The following is a 25,490-nucleotide window of genomic DNA, read 5'->3' as shown; positions in this document are numbered from 1 at the left end:
CACTCTTCTTGACTTAGCCCAACACGTCTCTATTGCAAAATGATACCTGTTAAATATAAGAGGGATGGTCTTATCAGTTTAATAAATTAGAACCTAAAAGGCCATGATGTCAGATTAGTCCTTTGAGTCAGATATGAACCATTGATCTACTGTATGTCTGTTGTCCATTGGAGCCCCATGATCAAACATCACTCATAACATAAACCTTTATTTTAAGGATCGGACACTTTTTTTCAATTTTCACCTAAAATGACCCAAATCTAACTGCCTGTAGCTCAGGACCTGAATCAAGGATTCTTGGTACCATTTGAAACACTGAAGTTTGTGGAAATGTGAAATTAATGTAGGAGAATAACACAGATCTGGTAAAAGATATTACAAAGAAAAAAATATTAGTTTTCTTTGTTTCATCATCTTTGAAATGCAAGAGAAAGGCCATCATATTGCAATTTAGATGTTGGCCACTAGATGGCAGCAGTGTGTGCAAAGTATCAGATTGATCCAGTGAAGCATTGCAATACTGGACAATATTTTGTATCAAGTCTGCCCAAATGTGCCAAATTGATACATTTAAGTACATAACTATAGAGAACATACAATAATTATATGGTAATACAAAATATAAAGTTGACACTCCCAGGAATGTCATACATGATGGATCATTAGCTTATACACTAACTTTCACACATCTAGATGGGTGGACGGGGTGGGTGTGTAGCCATAGACAGCAGTGGGGACAAACTGTAGAACCTAGTTTCTACATTCTAACATAAAAATAGATTTTTTTTAAACGATGCTACATTTTATCTCTGGAACCCTCAGGATGACAAATCAGAGCAAGATTACTGAATGGAAGTCAATTATATACCTTCAGAGGTGAATGTATCAAACCAGTTGCCGTGATAAGTGTTTTGTTGTTGTGCACTCTCCTCAAACAATTGCATGGTACTTTTTTACTGTAAAAGCTACTGTAAATTGGACAGTGCAGTTAGATTAACAAAAATGTAATCTTTCTGTCCCATATAAGACATGTCTATGTCCCGGGAAATTCTAGTCATGCTAATCACATTAGTGCAGGTTAGTTCAACCATCCCGGTATAGGGACACCGATCCCGTAGAGGTTTAAGAGGTCCATCTGGTGTCCACTGTAGCCCCATGATCAAACAACATCACTCATAACGTTACCCTTTATTAAGAGGTCCATATTTATGTAGAAATCACACTACAAGTTGTTCTCCTTACAAAAAGTTATTTACACTACAGTGCTGACAATTAAAATCGAACAAAAATTATGAAAACTAAAAGCTTCCTTGATATAAATAAGCCTCTGGGGGGGGAACAAAAAACAGCCTGGAGTAATCCTTTAAAATAATGTCTCTCATCATCTTACAAAAAATATATATATGTTAATGTCAGCTCTAATAATAATCGATCTATAACCTAAAACTAAAATATATTATTTAAGGACCTGTATGTTTGTCAGACCTGCAGAGTACCAGTGTTTCTGGCCCTAAGTGCTTTGACAGTTCACAGATATTAGCCTGAGTCCCAGATCAGTTTATGCCTTCTTGCCAAGCCAACTCCAACTACGGTCAACAATGAGACAAGACAATACAAACTGATCTGGGACCAGGCTACACAGTTATGGACAGGCACTGAGGAATGTTACATTTGCAATGTATTCATTCGGTAACAGAACAGAGCAAGTGTGCATCATAAAAGGGTACCCTATTTCCTATATAGTGCACTACTTTTGAACAGATCTGTCCTATGGGCCCTGGTCACAAAGTAGATCCCTTTATAGGGAATAGGGTGCCATTTAGGATGCAGACCAACAGAGCTTTACGTGTTCCTTAGAATACATCACACACCGTGTTGATACCATGGTTTTACTTCTGTCTTCTCCTTCCTTTAGATCGGATTAAAACAGGACCCCAAAGAGACATTTAAAAACACTATGTACAAAGATCAGTAGAAACAGTCTTTCTGCTGCTGCTCATGCAGGTGGTGTTTAAAGGAGAGGGAGGAGGGGTGTGGGGGGCCAGGAGGCCGTGTTTCCGGGGGGGTGACTGGGGCCTTTGGGTAAAGAGAAGTGGCTTTGTCCTTGGCTTTGTCCGGTCTGGGCTGGGGTTGGGGCCGGAACTGGGGCGTAGGGGTCCTGCTCTCTGTGTGGCTGGAGGCCAGGCTTGAAGAAGATAGAAGGGGTGCAGAGGAGGGCGTCAAAAAGGGGATAGGGGTGTGGGTAAGGGTGTGGGTAGGGATAGGGGTAGGGGTGTGGGTAAGGGTGTGGGTAGGGATAGGGGTGTGGGTAAGGGTGTGGGTAGGGGTAGGGGTGTGGGTAAGGGTGTGGGTAGGGGTGTGGGTAAGGGTGTGGGTAGGGATAGGGGTAGGGGTGTGGGTAAGGGTGTGGGTAGGGATAGGGGTGTGGGTAGGGGTGTGGCAGGGTTTGCGTGAGAGAGAGGGACTGGGGGTACGAGTGGAAGCCGGGGTGGGTTTGAAGGAGGGAGAGTGTGTAGAAGTGGGGCTAGATTTGGGAGAGGGGGTACGAGAGGATGACAGACTGGGTTTGGGAGAGGATGGGGTGGTGGAGGTGGGGGAGGGTTTGAGTGAGGAAGACAAGGAAGAGTGTGTGGTAGTGGTTTGATGTGATTCTGAGTGATGATGATGATGATGATGATGATGGTGGTGGTAGTAGTGGGGATGATGGTGATGTGATTTGGGCTTGGTGTCCTGCAAAGATGATTTGGAGGGAGTTAGGGGGGTGATGGGAGCTGGTAGGGGGGCGATGGGTGAGGTGACAGAGGGCTTGGGCAGCCTTATATCCGCAGGTTGAGATTCCACTTTGACCTCCGGGTGGGCAGTGTCTCTGTCTTTGGGGGGTTTGGGGTCCGTGAGAGGAGCTGTGGTCCCTCCCATCAAGGCATCCCCAAACTCCTCCTGTTTGACTCGTAGCGTCGACACGTCCACCTTCCTCTCCTCCTCGCCTGGAGGCTCTCGGTGGTATTGTTTTAAGCGGATGTGCCATGCCAGGCTGCAGACAGCAGAGACAGTCTTGAACTGATGGACCACACTACGAGGGATGTAGTAGATGTCGTTGTCATACAGCTGGATACGGGCGTAGCGGATCCCCTCGCGTCTCAGCTGGTTCAGCTTAGCGTCGTCCACCCACTGCACACACTGAGGGAGAGGGAGAGAGTTAGACAGTGTACTCACCATAGACACTGGGGATTTTTCTCAAATGTGTATCTTTTTCCACCTCAAAACACACTGGAGGAGAAGATCCACTAAGCTGTTCCCATATTGTTCTAAGCCAGGGGAGTAGTTCAATCACTAGTGCTGAAGGATCCAGCTCTGGGTTGAACATTTGTAAAGCAGATGCAGACGGATGCTGTGAAATCACCTCTCAGCTGCTCCTAACTTAAACAAAACTGCAGCTTAAGAGACACTAATGGAGAACAGGCCCTGAGCCGTCCTGGAGGGTCTCTTTAATGGAGTACAGGCCCTGAGCCCTCCTGGAGGGTCGTTTTAATGGAGGACAGGCCCTGAGCCCTCCTGGAGGGTCGTTTTAATGGAGGACAGGCCCTGAGCCCTCCTGGAGGGTCTCTTTAATGGAGGACAGGCCCTGAGCCCTCCTGGAGGGTCGTTTTAATTGAGGACAGGCCCTGAGCCCTCCTGGAGGGCCGTTTTAATGGAGGACAGGCCCTGAGCCCTCCTGGAGGGCCGTTTTAATGGAGGACAGGCCCTGAGCCCTCCTGGAGGGCCGTTTTAATGGAGGACAGGCCCTGAGCCCTCCTGGAGGGCCATTTTAAAAACCTCTCAGATGTCAAGTCCCCTGTTTTGAGGACCTGCATGGTTCTGGTACCGGTTACGACTGACATTTTCGCTTATAAATCACTCTGTGGACACCGTAGATGGAAATGGCTTGCATTGAGCGGTATCCCTGATTCTCACAGATGCCTGTGTGAAGCAGGGTGTGAAATCTGACACAATTTGAAGCTGGGATGTCCCTCCTAACCTTTCATTCACTCTTCCGACTGTCCATCAACTCCTGGCTGAACCCTACATCACAGCCACTAACACCACATATGCCTGCAATCCTTACATCGTAGCGCAGCAGACAATAGTAGTTGTCGATAGCCAGTAATCTAAAATAATTCATAGATTTGAAAAAAAAAAAAAAAAAAAAAACTTTGTCATAGACGGACAATATTAATATGAGATGAGAGTTCAGGAAGACAAGCTAGAGCTCAGACGTTCACATGGATGGAGGCAGAAGGTTTGATCGAGAGAGAAAACATGCTCATTTTCTCCAACACTAAAACATACAAATATGTTTTTCACAGTTATAAGGAAGGTGAAATCTTAGTCATTTGATTATACTATATTTAGAAAGCATTTATATATTTCAAGCCTTATTCATACAGTTTTGTTGAATAGGAAATACATTATATTTGTACTGTGTACTTGAACATGTGTCATCAAAAGTGATTACAGATTACATAGATTACATTTAACTGGTTAATTTAAGACAAGCCCCGAGCCGTCCTGGAGGATCACTTTAATAGAAGATAAGCCCCGAGCCGTCCTGGAGGATCACTTTAATAGAAGATAAGCCCCGAGCCGTCCTGGAGGATCACTTTAATAGAAGATAAGCCCCGAGCCGTCCTGGAGGATCACTTTAATAGAAGATAAGCCCCGAGCCGTCCTGGAGGATCACTTTAATAGAAGATAAGCCCCGAGCCGTCCTGGAGGATCACTTTAATAGAAGATAAGCCCCGAGCCGTCCTGGAGGATCACTTTAATAGAAGATAAGCCCCAAGCCGTCCTGGAGGATCACTTTAATAGAAGATAAGCCCCGAGCCGTCCTGGAGGATCACTTTAATAGAAGATAAGCCCCGAGCCGTCCTGGAGGATCACTTTAATAGAAGATAAGCCCCGAGCCGTCCTGGAGGATCACTTTAATAGAAGATAAGCCCCGAGCCGTCCTGGAGGATCACTTTAATAGAAGATAAGCCCCGAGCCGTCCTGGAGGATCACTTTAATAGAAGATAAGCCCCGAGCCGTCCTGGAGGATCACTTTAATAGAAGATAAGCCCCGAGCCGTCCTGGAGGATCACTTTAATAGAATATAAGCCCCGAGCCGTCCTGGAGGATCACTTTAACGTAGGACAAGCCTTGAACCCTCCTGGAGGGTCTCTGTTGGAGACAGCACAGTGTAGTACAACATATAGCCAGAGGGTGGCAGTACAGTGCATAGGGCTGTGGATAAGGTAGCTACCTTGTTTCATGCAATATCAAATCAAATGTCATGTCACATGCGCCAAATACAACAGGTGTAGATCTTACAGTGAAATGCTTACTTACAAGCCCTTAACCAATAATGCAGTTAAGAAAAATAAGAAATAAAAGTAACTAATAATTAAAGAGCAGCAGTAAAATAACAGTAGCGAGGCAATATACAGGGGGTACCGGTACAGAGTTAATCTACGGGGGCACCGGTTAGTCGAGGTAATTGAGGTTAATGTACATTAGGGTAGAGTTATTAAAGTGCATAGATAACAGAGCAGCAGCAGCGTAAAAGAGGAGGGGGGGAAAGCAAATAGTCTGGGAAGCCATTTGATTAGATGTTTAGAAGCCTCTTGGACCTAGACTTGGCGCTCCGGTACCGCTTGCCGTGCAGTAGCAGAGAGAACAGTCTATGACTAGGGTGGACGGGGGCTGACATTTTTTAAGGCTTTCCTCTGACACCGCCTGGTATAGAGGTCCTGGATGGCAGGAAGCTTGGCCCCAGTTATGTACTGGGCCATACGCACTACCCTCTGTGGTGCCTTGCGATCGGAGGCCGAGCAGTTGCCGTACCAGGCAGTAATGCAACCAGTCAGGATGCTCCTTTTCCTGTAGTCCACAATCATCTCTTTAGTCTTGATCAAGTTGAGGGAGAGGTTGTTGTCCTTGCACCACACGGACAGGTCTCTTACCTCCTCCCTATGTGCTGTCTCATGGTTGTTGGTGATCAGGACCACTGTTGTGTCATCAGCAAACTTGATGGTGTTGGAGTCGTGCCTGACCCGTGCAGTCATGAGTGAACAGGGAGTACAGGAGCAGACCGAGCACGCACCCCCGAGGGGCCCCCATGTTGAGGATCAGCGTGACGGATGTGTTGTTACCTACCCTTACCACCTTGGGGCAGTCTGTCAGGAAGTCCAGGATCCAGTTGCAGAGGTAGGTGTTTAGTCCCAGGGTCCTTAGCTTAGTGATGAGCTTTGAGGGCACTATAGTGTTGAACGCAGAATGAATAGCATTCTCACATAGGTGTTCCTTTTGTCCAGGTGGGTAAGGGCAGTGTGGAGTGCAATAGAGATTGCATCATCTGTGGATCTGTTGGGGCGGTACGCAATTGGAGTGGGTCTATGGTTTCTGGTGAGTGCTACGGATCGGTAGTCATTTTGGCAGGTTACCTTAGTGTTCTTGGGCACAGGGACTATGGTGGTCTCCTTGAAACATGTTGGTATTAGACTCAGACAGGGAGAGGTTGAAAATGTCAGTGAAGACACTTGACAGTTGGGTCAGCGCTCGGAGTACACGTCCTGGTAATCTGTCTGGCCCTGCGGCCTTGTGAATGTTGATCTGTTTAAAAGGTCTTACTCACATCGGCTGCGGAAAGCGTGATCACACAGTCGTCCGGAACAGCTGATGCTCTCATGCATGTTTCAGTGTTACTTGCCTTGAAGCGAGTATAGAAGTAATTTAGCTCGTCTGGTAGGTTCGTGTCACTGGGCAGCTCTCGGCTGTGCTTCCCTTTGTAGTCTGTAATAGTTTGCAAGCTGTCTCATCCAACGAGAGTCGGAGATGGTGTAGTACGATTCGATCTTAGTCCTGTATTGACGCTTTGCCTGTTTGATGGTTCGTCAGAGGGCGTAGTGGGATTTCTTATAAGGTTCCGGGCTAGAGTCTTCTGGTTGGGGTATGTGCGTACAGTCACTGTAGGGATGATGTCATCGATGCACTTATTAATGAAACCAGTGACTGATGTGGTGTTCTCAATGCCATCGGAAGAATCCAGGAACATATTCCAGTCTGTGCTAGCAAAACAGTCCTGTAGCTTAGCATCTGCTTCATCTAACCACTTTTTTATTGACCGAGTCACTGGTGCTTCCTGCTTTCATTTTTGCTTGTAAGCAGGAATCAGGAGGATAGAATTATGTGTCAGATTTGCCAAATGGAGGGCGAGGGAGAGCTTTGTACGCGTCTCTGTGTGTGGAGTAAAGGTGGTCTAGAGTTTTTTTTCCCTCTAGTTGCACATTTAACATCCTGAAAGGAATTTGGTTAAACGAATTTAAGTTTTCCTGCATTAAAGTCCCCGGCCACTAGGAGCGCTGCCTCTGGATGAGCTTTTTCCTGTTTGCTTATGGCGGTATACAGCTCATTGAGTGCGGTCTTAGTGCCAACATCGGTCTGTGGTGGTATGTAGACAGCTATGAAAAATACAGATAAAACTCTCTAGGTAGATAGTGTGGTCTACAGCTTATCATGAGATACTCTACTTCAGGCAAGCAAAACCTCAAGACTTCCTTAGATATTGTGCCCCAGCTATTGTTTACAAATATACATTGTCTTACCAGAGGCTGTTGTTCTATCCTGCTGATGCAGTGTATAACTCGTCAGCTGTATGTTATTCATGTCGTCGTTCAGCCACAACTCAGTGAAACATAAGATATTACAGTTTTTAATGTCCAGGTGGTAGGATATACGTGCTTTTTAGTTCATCCAATTTAATATCCAGCGATTGTATGTTGGCCAGTAGTACGGATGGCAAAGGCGGATCCTCACAAGGCATCTCCACTAGAGGTTGACCGATTAATTAGGGCCGATTTCAAGTTTTCATAACAATCGGTAATTGGCATTTTTGGACACCGATTATGGCCGATTACATTGGACTCCACGAGAAGACTGCTTGGCAGGCTGACTATCTGTTACGCAAGTGCAGCAAGGAGCCAAGGTAAGTTGCTAGCTAGCATTAAACTTATCTTATAAAAAACAATCAATCTTAACATAATCACTAGTTAACTACACATGGTTGATGATATTACTAGTTTATCTAGCTTGTCCTGCGTTGCATATAATCGATGCGGTGCGTGTTAATCATCGAATCACAGCCTACTTCGCCAAACGGGTGGTGATTTAAAAAGCGCATTCGTTGCACCAATGTGTACCTAACCATAAACATCAACGCCTAAAATCAATACACAAGTATATATTTTTAAACCTGCATATTTAGTTAATATTGCCTGCTAACACAAATTTCTTTTAACTAGGGAAATTGTGTCACTTCTCTTTCAAGCAGAGTCAGGGTATATGCAGCAGTTTGGGCTGCCTGGCTCGTTGCGAACTGTGTGAAGACCGTAATTATGGTGAAGACCATAATTATGACATAACATTGAAGGTTGTGCAATGTAACAGCAATATTTAGACTTATGGATGCCACCCGTTAGATAAAGGAACGGTTCCGTATTTCACTGAAAGAATAAACGTTTTGTTTTCGAAATGATAGTTTATGAATATGGTCAAATCCGAAAACTAAGGCTCGTATTTCTGTGTGTTATTATATTATAATTAAGTCTATGATTTGATATTGGATAGAGCAGTCTGACTGAGCGGTGGTAGGCAGCAGCAGGCTCGTACGTATTCATTCAAATAGCACTTTACTGCGTTTGCCAGCAGCTCTTCGCTGTGCTTCAAGCATTGCGCTGTTTATGACTTCAAGCCTATCAACTCCCCAGATTAGGCTGGCAATACTATAGTGCCTATAAGAACATCCAATAGTCAAAGGTCTATGAATACAAATGGTATAGAGAGAAATAGTTCTAAAATAACTACAACCTAAAACTTCTTACATGGGAATATTGAAGACTCATGTTAAAAGGAACCACCAGCTTTCATATGTTCTCATGTTCTGAGCAAGGAACTCAAACGTTAGCTTTTTTACATCGCACATATTGCACTTTTACTTTCTTCTCCAACACTTTGTGTTTGCATTATTTAAACCAAATTGAACATGTTTCATTTATTTGAGACTAAATTCATTTTATTGAAGTATTATATTAAGTTAAAATAAAAGTGTTCATTCAGTATTGTTGTAATTGTCATTATTACAATTGTTTACATATATATTTATAAAAAATAAATATAATGAAAAATTGGCCGATTAATTGGTATCTGCTTTTTTGGTCCTCCAATAAATCGGTATCGGTGTTGAAAAATCATAATCGGTCGACCTCTAATCTCCACCAGTCATCTCCACCAGTCATCTCCACCAGTCATCAGACTCATTAAAGAAATGGTCTTCATTCAGTTCGAAGTGAGTAATAGCTGTTCTGTTTTCCAGAAGCTTTCAGTCAGAAGTGACGGTAGCAGCAACATTATATACAAAATAATTATATACAAAAATGCGGGGGAAAAACCCTACCAAAATAGCACAGTTGGTTAAGAGCCCATGAAACAGCAGCCATCGTCTCCACCGCCATTTTAACTAATAGAAACAAGGTAGAAGACAGGTGCAGCTCACCTGGGACAGAGGCGGTTCGTGCAGGTCCAGTTGTAACCTCTGGACTACGTTAGGGAAGTCTCCAGCATGGAAACAGATCACGTCTTTGGTAACGCGAGGGGGCTCCGCACTACAGAGACAGAGAGAAGTGAGATTATAACCGTGTAGCTCAGTTGGTAGAGCATGGCGCTTGCAACGCCAGGGTTGTGGGTTCGTTTCCCACGGGGGGCCAGTACAAAAAAAGTATGAATGTATGTACTTGTAAGTCGCTCTGGATAAGAGCGTCTGCTAAATAACTTAAATGTAAATGTATAACCATGTTTTTCCTATCAGATTATGCAGCGTCTTGTAACTGATTAGTTGGACGATTGTTGGATACTAAATACAGCCTCAATAGGCCTACAGTTTAAAGTAATTTATACCAAGCAACGTATCTAAAGACAATACATGATCATATATCCGGGTGTTAAAACCACCCACCTCTCTCCACAGCGCACGGCCTTGAGCACCCCTACAGCGGCGGTGGTCTGCCTCTCGAAGCCCTGTCCGATGTGGTCAGCGTGGGCACGCGTCCGGTCATCAAACAGCATCTCACGAGGCTCGCTGGCCCGAGGTAGGTACTGCAGGTTCTTGATCTCATTGGTTGACCTGGAGGAGAGGACATTGAGATTAACACAAATTTATATAGCAGGCGGCCCATAATAAGACCAAAATAATCAATCAATCATCAATTACTATATGATAGATTATTTTTATCTGTCATAAAGCCATGTTGTTCCTGATCCAACATCCTGACTCTGGAGAGCTGGTCTAGGATATCCCTGACCTTTTAGCTTAGTACACCTATTGGCAACTACATTCAAATATTTTGGAGGTAAGCCGTCTGGTTCCAGAGACCACCGTCGAGCCGTATGCCGTCTGGTTCCAGAGACCACCGGCGAGCCGGAAGTACGCCGTCTGGTTCCAGAGACCACCGGCGAGCCGGAAGTACGCCGTCTGGTTCCAGAGACCACCGGCGAGCCAGAAGTACGCCGTCTGGTTCCAGAGACCACCGGTCGAGCCGGAAGTACGCCGTCTGGTTCCAGAGACCACCGGCGAGCCAGAAGTACGCCGTCTGGTTCCAGAGACCACCGGTCGAGCCGGAAGTAAGCCGTCTGGTTCCAGAGACCACCGGTCGAGCCGGAAGTAAGCCGTCTGGTTCCAGAGACCACCGGCGAGCCGGAAGTAAGCCGTCTGGTTCCAGAGACCACCGGTCGAGCCGGAAGTAAGCCGTCTGGTTCCAGAGACCACCGGCGAGCCGGAAGTAAGCCGTCTGATTCCAGAGACCACCGGCGAGCCGGAAGTAAGCCGTCTGGTTCCAGAGACCACCGGTCGAGCCAGAAGTAAGCCGTCTGGTTCCAGAGACCACCGGTCGAGCCAGAAGTAAGCCGTCTGGTTCCAGAGACCACCGGCGAGCCGGAAGTAAGCCGTCTGGTTCCAGAGACCACCGGCGAGCCGGAAGTAAGCCGTCTGGTTCCAGAGACCACCGGTCGAGCCGGAAGTACGCCGTCTGGTTCCAGAGACCACCGGTCGAGCCAGAAGTACGCCGTCTGGTTCCAGAGACCACCGGTCGAGCCAGAAGTACGCCGTCTGGTTCCAGAGACCACCGGTCGAGCCGGAAGTACGCCGTCTGGTACCAGAGACCACCGGCGAGCCAGAAGTACGCCGTCTGGTTCCAGAGACCACCGGCGAGCCAGAAGTACGCCGTCTGGTTCCAGAGACCACCGGCGAGCCAGAAGTACGCCGTCTGGTTCCAGAGACCACCGGCGAGCCGGAAGTAAGCCGTCTGGTTCCAGAGACCACCGGCGAGCCGGAAGTAAGCCGTCTGGTTCCAGAGACCACCGGCGAGCCGGAAGTAAGCCGTCTGGTTCCAGAGACCACCGGCGAGCCGGAAGTAAGCCGTCTGGTTCTGGAGAGCTAGGTGTGAAGGGGTTTCTCCCCAGTGTCGCACAATAGCACCTGATTCAACACATGGAATGGAATCAATGGAACGGAGTCAAACGTTGTTTCCATGTGTTGGATGTGTTTGATACCATTCCACTGATTCCATTCCAGACATTACAATGAGCCTGTCGTCCTATTGCTCCTCCCACCAGCCTCCTCTGAAGCCCACACGCTCTCCAGGACTAGGAATATACCGCAATGTCCTACACTCATCCCCGATCCTATCGCGAGTCGCTCATGCGCGGCCCTACCGCGAGTCGCTCATGCGCTGCCCTACCGCAGGTCGCTCATGCCCGACCCTACGACCCTACCGCGAGTCGCTCATGCGCTGCCCTACCGCGAGTCGCTCATGCCCGACCCTACGACCCTACCGCGAGTCGCTCATGCGCTGCCCTACCGCGAGTCGCTCATGCCCGACCCTACGACCCTACCGCGAGACATTTATCCTCAACTCCAGTCAGACTGAAGGGAATTGATTCAAAGTAATAAACATGAGTTTTATTGGTTCACCACAAAGTCACAGAATGGAAATACTGAACTGGGTTGACGTTGCGACACAACACACTCTGCCGCAGAAGCATCTGAAATGAGATTCCTAAAAAAACATGGATTTTTCTCAACCACCAGCAATGGGTTCATTTGAAAGAGGTTTAGTCAGAGAGAGGAGTAACACTGCCAGTGTAAAGGCAGTATGAGTACATCCTCACATTTAACATGCATTACACTACAAACACTTGGTGCTCAGAGAGAACATCATGGGGTGAAACAACCAACGAGGAGATAGTGCCTGCGTCACAAATCACACCCTCTTCCCTATATAGTGCCCTACAGTAGTGTGCTATATAGGGGTTAGTGTGCCATTTGTGATGTACCCGAGCGCTGTTTAGTATGCAGAAGTAGGACAGGACTTCAGCCTGGATGAAGTAATACATGTAAAGCTGAGACCCAGAGAAAAGGTTTCAACAGAAGAAACAGACAGCACTCTGGGGAGAGGGAGGGAGAGGGGCAAGGAGAGGGGGAAGGGGAGAGGGAGGGAGAAGGAGAGAGAGAGGGAAGGAGGAAGAGGCAGGGGGGGAGAGAGGGAGCCCAGCATTTTTGGGCTCCTGTGTCTGAAGCGATTGGCCACGGCTATTTGGTCATACTGTTCGAGTCAGGAGAGAAAGTAGTCACTATACTAAAGTATCAATGAGGACAGACAGCGAGGTACTAGTCACTATAACACAGTATCAATGAGGACAGACAGCGAGGTACTAGTCACTATACTACAGTATCAATGAGGACAGACAGCGAGGTACTAGTCACTATACTAAAGTATCTATGAGGACAGACAGCGAGGTACTAGTCACTATAACACAGTATCTATGAGGACAGACAGCGAGGTACTAGTCACTATACTAAAGTATCTATGAGGACAGACAGAGAGGTACTAGTCACTATACTAAAGTATCTATGAGGACAGACAGAGAGGTACTAGTCACTATACTAAAGTATCTATGAGGACAGACAGAGAGGTACTAGTCACTATACTAAAGTATCTATGAGGACAGACAGAGAGGTACTAGTCACTATAACACAGTATCAATGAGGACAGACAGAGAGGTACTAGTCACTATAACACAGTATCTATGAGGACAGACAGCGAGGTACTAGTCACTATAACACAGTATCAATGAGGACAGACAGCGAGGTACTAGTCACTATAACACAGTATCTATGAGGACAGACAACGAGGTACTAGTCACTATACTAAAGTATCTATGAGGACAGACAGAGAGGTACTAGTCACTATACTAAAGTATCTATGAGGACAGACAGAGAGGTACTAGTCACTATACTAAAGTATCTATGAGGACAGACAGAGAGGTACTAGTCACTATAACACAGTATCTATGAGGACAGACAGCGAGGTACTAGTCACTATAACACAGTATCTATGAGGACAGACAGCGAGGTACTAGTCACTATACTAAAGTATCTATGAGGACAGACAGAGAGGTACTAGTCACTATACTAAAGTATCTATGAGGACAGACAGAGAGGTACTAGTCACTATACTAAAGTATCTATGAGGACAGACAGAGAGGTACTAGTCACTATACTACAGTATCTATGAGGACAGACAGAGAGGTACTAGTCACTATACTAAAGTATCTATGAGGACAGACAGAGAGGTACTAGTCACTATACTAAAGTATCTATGAGGACAGACAGCGAGGTACTAGTCACTATACTAAAGTATCTATGAGGACAGACAGAGAGGTACTAGTCACTATAACACAGTATCAATGAGGACAGACAGCGAGGTACTAGTCACTATACTACAGTATCTATGAGGACAGACAGAGAGGTACTAGTCCCTATACCACAGTATCTATGAGGACAGACAGAGAGGTACTAGTCCCTATACCACAGTATCTATGAGGACAGACAGCGAGGTACTAGTCACTATAACACAGTATCAATGAGGACAGACAGCGAGGTACTAGTCACTATAACACAGTATCTATGAGGACAGACAGAGAGGTACTAGTCCCTATACCACAGTATCTATGAGGACAGACAGAGAGGTACTAGTCACTATACTACAGTATCTATGAGGACAGACAGCGAGGTACTAGTCACTATACTACAGTATCAATGAGGACAGACAGCGAGGTACTAGTCACTATACTACAGTATCTATGAGGACAGACAACGAGGTACTAGTCACTATACTAAAGTATCTATGAGGACAGACAGAGAGGTACTAGTCACTATACTACAGTATCTATGAGGACAGACAGTGAGGTACTAGTGAAGGTGACCAAGTCAACTTGGTGAGACTTATTACATGGCAAGGTGAGGTGAGGGAGAAAGCAGACAGAGTGAAAACTCAGTCATTTACTCACAGAAATCTGCTGTGGCTGTTTTGAGTCAGAAAGTGAAGTGTTATTTTTCCACTATTTGGTCAAGTGGCTATAAACACATCTATCTTCCTGGGAACAGCCATAAAAGAGGCCTTCTCTTCAGTCAAGGGCTCCATGTCTGTCTCTGTCTTTCACAGTTCACATGTCTGTGTACAGTATGATCCATAAACCATGTCTGTCTCCTATGTCTTTCACAGTTCACATGTCTGTGTACACAGTATGATCCATAAACCATGTCTGTCTCCTATGTCTTTCACAGTTCCCATGTCTGTGTACAGTATGATCCATACACCATGTGTTACTGTGTCCTATAAAAGATCCCTGAGGATTCCCTGAGCATGAAGACTCAACTAATAAATAAATCATCCATTTTACAGGATGTGTGTGTGTGTGTGTGTGTGTGTGTGTGTGTGTGTGTGTGTGTGTGTGTGTGTGTAAAGGGGAGTATAGGGTGGCGGATAAGATGTATTACCTATGGGTCTCCCTTATCCTTCTGCTCCTCCAGCAGCCAAAACACAGTGTGTGTGTGTGTGTGTGTGTGTGTGTGTGTGTGTGTGTGTGAGAGATCCAGCCATCAGGTCCGACATGTGTTCCTGACAGCCTGTAGTCTCGTAAAGCCCACCCCAGGCAACAGTGAAGAGGACGGGGTGTTCTGGCAGGTAGTCTGTAGTACAGTCATGAACCTTTAGCTCCCATTTCCCTATTGTAGGATTGTTATCTGGAACAGCTGTCATTGGTATTACGGGACTACGATAGATTGTTTTTATTGTGTGTGAATAAAGACAAGGAAAGAAATACCCCCCAAAAAGACAGCTCCTATAAAATATTTAGAATAATAGTTTAGCCTGTATCCCAAATAGACTAACGGGCCTCCGACTAACGGGCCTCCGACTAACGGGCCTCCGACTAACGGGCCTCCGACTAACGGGCCTCCGACTAACGGGCCTCCGACTAACGGGCCTCCGACTAACGGGCCTCCGACTAACGGGCCTCCGACTAACGGGCCTCCGACTAACGGGCCTCCGACTAACGGGCCTCCGACTAACGGGCCTCCGACTAACGGGCCTCCGACTAACGGGCCTCCGACTAACGGGCCTCCGACTAACGGGCCTCCGACTAACGGGCCTCCGACTAACGGGCCTCCGACTAACGGGCCTCCGACTAACGGGCCTCCGACTAACGGGCCTCCGACTAACGGGCCTCCGACTAACGGGCCTCCGACTAACGGCCTCCGACTAACGGGTGCGCGGGCTCCGACTAACGGCCTCCGACTAACGGCCTCCGACTAACGGCCTCCGACTAACGGCCTCCGACTAACGGCCTCCGACTAACGGGTGCGCGGGCTTCGACTAACGGGTAACGGGCTCTGACTAACGGGTAACCCTCTTTTCGTCTCCCTCTCCTCTTTTTACGCAGAATTGATTTTCTATGGTGGTAGCCTACAATGACATCATGATGATAAACTAAGCACAGAGATGATCTAATGGCCTCATCCTGAGAAGCCGAGAGCTTCAGAGATGATCTAATGGCCTCATCCTGAGAAGCCGAGAGCTTCAGAAATGAGCTAATGGCCTCATCCTGAGAAGCCGAGAGCTTCAGAGATGAGCTAATCGCCTCATCCTGAGAAGCCGAGCGGTTCAGAGATGAGCTAATGGCCTCATCCTGAGAAGCCGAGAGGTTCAGAGATGAGCTAATGGCCTCATCCTGAGAAGCCGAGAGGTTCAGAGATGAGCTAATGGCCTCATCCTGAGAAGCCGAGAGGTTCAGAGATGAGCTAATGGCCTCATCCTGAGAAGCCGAGAGGTTCAGAGATGAGCTAATGGCCTCATCCTGAGAAGCCGAGAGCTTCAGAGATGAGCTAATCGCCTCATCCTGAGAAGCCGAGCGGTTCAGAGATGAGCTAATCGCCTCATCCTGAGAAGCCGAGCGGTTCAGAGATGAGCTAATCGCCTCATCCTGAGAAGCCGAGCGGTTCAGAGATGAGCTAATCGCCTCATCCTGAGAAGCCGAGAGGTTCAGAGATGAGCTAATGGCCTCATCCTGAGAAGCCGAGAGGTTCAGAGATGAGCTAATGGCCTCATCCTGAGAAGCCGAGAGCTTCAGAAATGAGCTAATGGCCTCATCCTGAGAAGCCGAGAGCTTCAGAAATGAGCTAATGGCCTCATCCTGAGAAGCCGAGAGCTTCAGAAATGAGCTAATGGCCTCATCCTGAGAAGCCGAGAGCTTCAGAAATGAGCTAATGGCCTCATCCTGAGAAACCGAGAGCTTCAGAGATGAGCTAATGGCCTCATCCTGAGAAGCCGAGAGCTTCAGAGATGAGCTAATCGCCTCATCCTGAGAAGCCGAGAGGTTCAGAGATGAGCTAATCGCCTCATCCTGAGAAGCTGAGCGGTTCAGAGCAGAAAATAGCAAGACTCCTTTCTTCTGCGTCCCAAATGACACCCAATTCGCTATAGTGCCCTACAGGGCCCTGGCCTGGTTAAAATTAGTGCACTAGAGAATAGGGTGTGATTTGTGACGCAGACCTCATGTTTATGGAAAGCAACATTACAGTCAGGACATTAAGAAGGAAAAAGAGAGAGGAGGATGAAAAGAAATAGCCAATCGCTGGACAGTACATTCTGCACATGTGTAGTGTGGAAAATCAGCTTCTCTTTGTCTTTGAAGAAGAACAGACATTTAAAATGAAGCCAATATCAACATTCAGTATCGAGATGAAATCCCTTCTTAGCCCCGCGCAACCTCACGCTTAGGGGACACCCAGGGGCTGTGTGTTGGTTGGTTCTTCTATCCTTGTGGGGGGACCTACAAAACAAGGAAAATTCTCCCTGGTGGGGACGTTTCCCACGTCCCCATGAGGAAAAAGGGTTCAATTCTTGGGCCGACTTTTTTCTCTGTATATATCAATGATATCGCTCTTGCTGCTGGTGGTTCTCTGATCCACCTCTACGCAGATGACACCATTCTGTATACATCTGGCCCTTCCTTGGACACTGTGTTAACAAACCTCCAGACGAGCTTCAATGCCATACAACACTCATTCCGTGGCCTCCAACTGCTCTTAAATGCAAGTGAAACTAAATGCATGCTCTTCAACCGATCGCTGCCCACACCCGCCCGCATCGCTACTCTGGACGGTTCTGACTTAGAATATGTGGACAACTACAAATACCTAGGGGTCTGGTTAGACTGTAAACTCTCCTTCCAGACTCACATTAAGCATCTCCAATCCAAAGTTAAATCTAGAATCTGCTTCCTATTCCGCAACAAAGCCTCCTTCACTCATGCTGCTAAACATACCCTCGTAAAACTGACTATCCTACCGATCCTTGACTTCGGCGATGTCATTTACAAAATAGCCTCCAACACTCTACTCAGCAAATTGGATGTAGTCTCTCACAGTGCCATCTATTTTGTCACCAAAGTCCCATATACTACACATCACTGCAACCTGTATGCTCTCATTGGCTGGCCCTCGCTTCACATTCGTTGCCAAACTCACTGGCTCCAGGTCATCTATAAGTCTTTGCTAGGTAAAGCCCTGCATTATCTCAGCTCACTGGTTACCAAAGCAACACCCACCCGTAGCACGCGCTCCAGCAGGTATATTTCACTGGTCACTCACAAAGCCAACACTTGCTTTGGCCGCCTTTCCTTCCAGTTCTCTGCTGCCAATGACTGGAACGAATTGCAAAAATCACTGAAGTTGGAGACTTACATTTCCCTCACTAACTTTAAACATCAGCTATCTGAGCAGCTTGCCGATCACTGCACCTGTACACAGCCCATCTGTAATTAGCCCAACCAACTACCTCATCCCCATATTGTTATTTATTTTTGCTCTTTTGCACCCCAGTATCTCTACTTGCACATCATCATCTGCACATCTATCACTCCAGTGTTAATGTTAAATTGTAATTATTTCGCCACTATGGCCTATATTGTCTTACCTCCCTACTCTTCTACATTTGCACACACTGTACATAGAATTTTTCTTTTGTGTTATTGACTGTACGTTTGTTTATCCCATGTGTAACTGTGTTGTTTTTGTCACACTGCTTTGCTTTATCTTGTCCAGGTCGCAGTTGTAAATGAGAATTTGTTCTCAACTGGCCTACCTGGTTAAATAAAAGGTGAAATATATATTTTTAAAAGGCTATTTTAAATTTAGGGGTTAGGGTTTCAATTAGGGTTGGATTACTGGTTAGGGAAAATAGGATGTTGAATGGAAATACATTGTAGGTCCCCATGAGGATAACAGAACATAACGTGTGTGTTAAGACCCAGAGTAGTTCCTCTTGAAGTAGGATCCTGTAAAAACAGACATTTGCATCTCCGTGTGAAAGTAGGACCTACTACCTGTGAACACAGTGAGCCCTCACCTTCTCCTTATGTAGGGAGACTTTGGTATGTCTGCAACAGGGATCATCTGTTCCCCAGGTCGCACCCACATGATGGGCCCGTCGTCACTCTCTGTTGGACTCTTCAGCTTCAGACTGGAGAACGTACCCCACGGTAACGTCCGCTGCAGGGAGAAGCGGACGCCAGAGTTACAGTAAGGGAGGAATAGAATGATAGAGGGGTGTGAGAAAACAAACTGGAACAGGAAAGAGGAAATACCATTTTTCAGACATCCATCAAAACCAATGCTTTGTTGTTGTTGTTGAAAAAACATAATTACCCTTTTCAACCACTAGAGGGCAACTCTCCTTTGTTTATAGATTAAATAAATTGAATTCTCCCTAAACAATGTGGCCTGAACCAAAGTATTTTGAAACCTAGCGAAAATGACTAAATCCAACGTATTAGCTATAGATTGATATTATCTATAAATTATGGATCTATATCATTATTCTGTGTCAGGGCTACTCACCTCTAGGAAGGGCGACTCCTCCAGCATAGAGATGAACTCTGGGAAGTAATCCCCCACCTCCTCGTCCACTGCCCCCACCAGACTGATCTGACGCATGGCACCTGCCCGGTACGTCCCGTGGCTGTACGTTCTCTTTACCTAGAACACATAGTAGAGAACAGTAGAACAGTCAGAAAGACCAGTCAGAAAGACCAGTCAGTAAGACCAGTCAGTAAGACCAGTCAGTAAGACCAGTCAGTAAGACCAGCTGATGCTGTACAGTAATGATACTGGGAGATCAGACATTGCTCTGGTACTGGAGGGGAGAGATTACAGACTGCCTGCTGCTGGTAACCCCCCCACTGGAGCCACTTAATACTGCTGCTCTGCTCTTCAACAGCCTCTCCTTCCCCTCGTTCTGATTCTACACCATTACGAGTAGACCCAGTGAGGGGCTGACTGTCAGGACAGAGGAAGACAGTCACAATAGACCCAGTGAGGGGCTGACTGTCACGACAGAGGGCGACAGTCACAATAGACCCAGTGAGAGAATGACTGTCAGGACAGAGGGCGACAGTCACAATAGACCCAGTGATGGGCTGACTGTCAGGACAGAGACAGCCACAATAGACCCAGTGAGAGGATGACTGTCAGGACAGAGGGCGACAGTCACAATAGACCCAGTGAAGGGCTGACTGTCAGGACAGAGGGCGACAGTCACAATAGACCCCGTGAGAGGATGACTGTCGGGACAGAGGGCGACAGTCACAATAGACCCAGTGAGAGGATGACTGTCAGGACAGATGGCGACAGTCACAATAGACCCAGTGATGGGCTGACTGTCAGGACAGAGGGCGACAGTCACAATAGACCCAGTGAGGGGCTGACTGTCAGGACAGAGGGCGACAGTCACAATAGACCCAGTGAGAGGATGACTGTCAGGACAGAGGGCGACAGTCACAATAGACCCAGTGAGGGGCTGACTGTCAGGACAGAGACAGTCACAATAGACCCGGTGAGGGGATGACTGTCAGGACAGAGGGCGACAGTCACAATAGACCCAGTGAGGGGCTGACTGTCAGGACAGAGACAGTCAGTCACAATAGACCCAGTGAGGGGCTGACTGTCAGGACAGAGACAGTCACAATAGACCCAGTGAGGGGCTGACTGTCAGGACAGAGACAGTCACAATAGACCCGGTGAGGGGACGACTGTCAGGACAGAGGGCGACAGTCACAATAGACCCCGTGAGAGGATGACTGTCAGGACAGAGGGCGACAGTCACAATAGACCCAGTGAGGGGCTGACTGTCAGGACAGAGGGCGACAGTCACAATAGACCCAGTGAGGGGCTGACTGTCAGGACAGAGGGCGAGTTACAATAGACTCAGTGAGGGGCTGACTGTCAGGACAGAGGGAGACAGTCAGGAGAATGAGATTCCACAACAGCACATGACCTGCTAGTGCAATAACGTCAGAGTAGTTTCCATTCAGATAACATTTTATTGGTCACAAACATATGGTTAGCAGATGTTATTCCGAGTGTAGCGAAATGCTTGTGCTTCTAGATCCGACAGCTCTAGCTATTCCTATTCTGAGACAGACAGCAGCCATTCAAAGAGCTGGTAGTGCTAGTTAACCTGGTTTACACAGTACAGCTGTAGTTATTCCTGTTCTGAGAGACAGAGCTGGTAGTGCTAGTTAACCTGGTTTACACAGTACAGCTGTAGTTATTCCTGTTCTGAGAGACAGAGCTGGTAGTACTAGCTAACCTGTTTTACACAGTACAGCTGTAGTTATTCCTGTTCTGAGAGACAGAGCTGGTAGTGCTAGTTAACCTGGTTTACACAGTACAGCTGTAGTTATTCCTGTTCTGAGAGACAGAGCTGGTAGTGCTAGTTAACCTGGTTTACACAGTACAGCTGTAGTTATTCCTGTTCTGAGAGAGAGACAGAGCTGGTAGTACTAGTTAACCTGGTTTACACAGTACAGCTGTAGTTATTCCTGTTCTGAGAGAGAGACAGAGCTGGTAGTACTAGTTAACCTGGTTTACACAGTACAGCTGTAGTTATTCCTGTTCTGAGAGACAGAGCTGGTAGTACTAGTTAACCTGGTTTACACAGTACAGCTGTAGTTATTCCTGTTCTGAGAGAGAGACAGAGCTGGTAGTACTAGTTAACCTGGTTTACACAGTACAGCTGTAGTTATTCCTGTTCTGAGAGACAGAGCTGGTAGTACTAGCTAACCTGTTTTACACAGTACAGCTGTAGTTATTCCTGTTCTGAGAGGCAGAGCTGGTAGTGCTAGCTAACCTGTTTTACACAGTACAGCTGTAGTTATTCCTGTTCTGAGAGACAGAGCTGGTAGTACTAGTTAACCTGGTTTACACAGTACAGCTGTAGTTATTCCTGTTCTGAGAGACAGAGCTGGTAGCACTAGCTAACCTGTTTTACACAGTACAGCTGTAGTTATTCCTGTTCTGAGAGACAGAGCTGGTAGTGCTAGTTAACCTGGTTTACACAGTACAGCTGTAGTTATTCCTGTTCTGAGAGACAGAGCTGGTAGTGCTAGTTAACCTGTTTTACACAGTACAGCTGTAGTTATTCCTGTTCTGAGAGACAGAGCTGGTAGTACTAGCTAACCTGTTTTACACAGTACAGCTGTAGTTATTCCTGTTCTGAGAGACAGAGCTGGTAGTACTAGCTAACCTGGTTTACACAGTACAGCTGTAGTTATTCCTGTTCTGAGAGACAGAGCTGGTAGTGCTAGTTAACCTGGTTTACACAGTACAGCTGTAGTTATTCCTGTTCTGAGAGAGAGCTGGTAGTACTAGCTAACCTGTTTTACACAGTACAGCTGTAGTTATTCCTGTTCTGAGAGACAGAGACAGAGCTGGTAGTACTAGCTAACCTGTTTTACACAGTACAGCTGTAGTTATTCCTGTTCTGAGAGACAGAGCTGGTAGTACTAGTTAACCTGGTTTACACAGTACAGCTGTAGTTATTCCTGTTCTGAGAGACAGAGCTGGTAGTACTAGTTAACCTGGTTTACACAGTACAGCTGTAGTTATTCCTGTTCTGAGAGACAGAGCTGGTAGTACTAGCTAACCTGTTTTACACAGTACAGCTGTAGTTATTCCTGTTCTGAGAGACAGAGCTGGTAGTGCTAGTTAACCTGTTTTACACAGTACAGCTGTAGTTATTCCTGTTCTGAGAGACAGAGCTGGTAGTGCTAGTTAACCTGTTTTACACAGTACAGCTGTAGTTATTCCTGTTCTGAGAGACAGAGCTGGTAGTGCTAGTTAACCTGTTTTACACAGTACAGCTGTAGTTATTCCTGTTCTGAGAGACAGAGCTGGTAGTGCTAGTTAACCTGTTTTACACAGTACAGCTGTCACCCAGTAGTAAAAGGCCCTGTTGAATAGCTAGAAGTGCATCCCGGTCTCCTTCACTGTCTCACTTTGCTCCCACAGATCTGAGTGAATCTGCTGAAAGATGTAGGTAAACCTCCTTTTTGGTTATCCGGAAGGAAAGAACGGAGGTTTAATAGCAGCTTCAGAGGCACAGAGAACCACAAACCCCCCTCCTGTCATCTCTGGACCGTAGGCCCTCGGGTCACAGTCCTCCCTCTCTAACATGGTAATAAGACTACACATGAGGAGGAGCAGATCACTGCTAGTCTCAATGTCTCAGACATCCTCCTGATTCACTTACAACCCTGTCTAATACAGCTATTACAGCCCAGCCATTCTTATCACCACAGAATATCCTCAGGCTCAAAAGAGAGTTCATCATAAGGCCAGTTTCTCCTGGAGCGGTCCGTCTGTCTGAACGTCAGATAGTGTCAGAGGAACATCGTCTGCTTTAGATAGTTCTCCTGGAGCGGTCCGTCTGTCTGAACGTTAGAGAGTGTCAGAGGAACATCGTCTGCTTCAGATAGTTCTCCTGGAGCGGTCCGTCTGTCTGACCGTTAGATAGTGTCAGAGGAACATCGTCTGCTTCAGATAGTTCTCCTGGAGCGGTCCGTCTGTCTGAACGTTAGATAGTGTCAGAGGAACATCGTCTGCTTCAGATAGTTCTCCTGGAGCGGTCCGTCTGTCTGAACGTTAGATAGTGTCAGAGGAACATCGTCTGCTTCAGATAGTTCTCCTGGAGCGGTCCGTCTGTCTGAACGTTAGATAGTGTCAGAGGAACATCGTCTGCTTCAGATAGTTCTCCTGGAGCGGTCCGTCTGTCTGAACGTTAGATAGTGTCAGAGGAACATCGTCTGCTTCAGATAGTTCTCCTGGAGCGGTCCGTCTGTCTGAACGTTAGATAGTGTCAGAGGAACATCGTCTGCTTCAGATAGATGATCTGTTTCTAAACATGATCCTCTACTAGAGGTCTGTGTCTTTCCACAGGGTCAGCAGCAGTGTTGACAACGTGTAAAGGGACAGGTTACAACAGTCAATTATATTACCAAACTAGGGCTGGCCCCAATTAGTCGACTGGTCAAGTGTTTGGTCGTTAGGCTGTTGGTCAACCAATATTGTTTTATATATATATATATAAAACATATGCAAATGCACCCATTTCAGTGAACTAATCCATTGCAGGAGGCCTAGACTAAAAGATAATTTATGCTTGATCCGAAAATGTGGTCGGAGGCTCCATATGCAGGGTGTGACGCAATTGTGGAGCCTCCAGAGGCATGCAGAGGCCAAATCAAGCACTGTACCACAGCCACGCCCCTCCCAAACGTTGTAACAATACGGCGGGCTCTGTAGAGCTCCACATTGACAGTAGTTTGGGCGGTACATCCTGTATAAACACAAACTCACTTCCTTGACAACAGCTCTGCACTGCTCTGTGATGCGCAAGAAGTCTGACTGGTGCCAAGGTCCTATCACCGTAAATGCTGCATGGCCAATACAGACGTCTGATGGACCATGTACCTCTCTCCTACCAATTTGTGCACATTCATTGTTTCATAACTTCATTGTGTGAATTGTTAGCATTTGATTGTTAGTGTAAATCACTTCTCCATGACATACAGTGTATCACCAGCAGTACATTTACCCTTCATTCATATCATTTCTGTCAACTGCTTCCTGAGTGGTGCAGTGGTCTAAGTCACTACAGATCCGGGTTTGATCCCGGGCTGTGTTGCAGCCGGACGCGACCAGGAGACTCATGAGGCGATGCACAATTGGCCCAGCGTCGTCCGGGTTAGGGGAGGGTTTGGCCGGCCGGGATGTCCTCGTCTCATCTCGCTCTAGCGATTCCTTGTGGCGGGCCGGGCGCATGCACGCTAACGCGGTCGCCAGTTACACGGTGTTTCGTCTGACACGTTGGTGCGGCTGGCTTCTGGGTTAAGCGAGCTGTGTGTCAAGAAGCAGTGTGGCTTGGCAGGGTCGTGTTTCGGAGGACGCTTGGCTCTCGACCGTCGCCTCTCCCGAGGCCGTACGGGAGTTGCAGCGTAGAGACAAGACTGTTACTACCAATTTGATACCCCTTTTTTCCCCCAATTTTGAGGTAAAGGTGCACAACCTATTCTACAATTGTGAGAAACAAGTTTTGGTTAATTTCATTCCATTTACAAGTTGTCAATTTAGTTATTGTCTTTTTTGTTTAGAGTGCGTCACTGTTGAGTAAAGACACACAGAAATAGAAGTAGGCCTATAGGCTACCTGAGAAATATTTCAAGCCCTCTCCCTTTCCATAACCACTCAGCGTGAAAGTGAAAAATGTCATGCTCTGATCCAGTGGAAATGTCATAAAATAGGCCGACCTGATTACTTCTTATCAGTGCTGGACTTGGACTGAAATAGGTTCCGGAAATCATTTTGGGTACTGGTACTGTTCGTATTTAGGTGCTTGAGCTCCACAATACCTGTGAGCTAATATTCTATAAGAGTAATAACAGCAGTAGAACATGTGAGGTGCCAGTACTCAGCTCTGATGAGTTCCTGCCCAAGTCACGCACTGCTTCTTATGTGCAAATAGCCTACAGCTGTGTCTGTCCTGAGCTCACTGCTGGGGAAACGGAGGGCCCAGAATATGTTATACAACGCTGCAAGTTCACCAGTGCAAGCTTCAGGGCTGGAGCCAACTTAATAGTTTATACAAATGTTTCAAGTTCATTGCAGACAGGCCATGTGTAGCCAATGTGATTTATAGGAGATCTTCTACCTGCAGGCTGCAATGTTCTTATTTGTTGGCTTTATA

At 46.7% G+C, this 25,490-nt stretch overlaps 1 protein-coding gene across 1 annotated transcript in view; it reads right to left on the bottom strand.

The window, feature by feature from the left end:
• Window positions 1-1,173: 1,173 nt before the first annotated feature.
• The window catches only part of LOC129842947 (lysine-specific demethylase 9-like), a 28,000-nt gene continuing 3,683 nt past the window's right edge, over window positions 1,174-25,490 (bottom strand). Inside the window, exons 2-6 of the mRNA XM_055911661.1 lie at window positions 19,307-19,444; window positions 18,816-18,958; window positions 10,025-10,192; window positions 9,566-9,674; window positions 1,174-3,177 (exon numbers count right to left, since the gene is read on the bottom strand). Coding sequence (XP_055767636.1) covers window positions 1,969-3,177; window positions 9,566-9,674; window positions 10,025-10,192; window positions 18,816-18,958; window positions 19,307-19,402 — 1,725 coding nt within the window. The 5' untranslated portion in view covers window positions 19,403-19,444 and the 3' untranslated portion in view covers window positions 1,174-1,968. The remainder of the gene's footprint in view (window positions 3,178-9,565; window positions 9,675-10,024; window positions 10,193-18,815; window positions 18,959-19,306; window positions 19,445-25,490) is intronic.

The sequence above is a fragment of the Salvelinus fontinalis genome, unplaced genomic scaffold (assembly GCF_029448725.1).
Source record: "Salvelinus fontinalis isolate EN_2023a unplaced genomic scaffold, ASM2944872v1 scaffold_0078, whole genome shotgun sequence".
Lineage (NCBI taxonomy): Eukaryota > Metazoa > Chordata > Actinopteri > Salmoniformes > Salmonidae > Salvelinus > Salvelinus fontinalis.
Note: the sequence above shows the minus strand (reverse complement) of the source record. Positions and strands in the feature narration are given on the sequence as shown.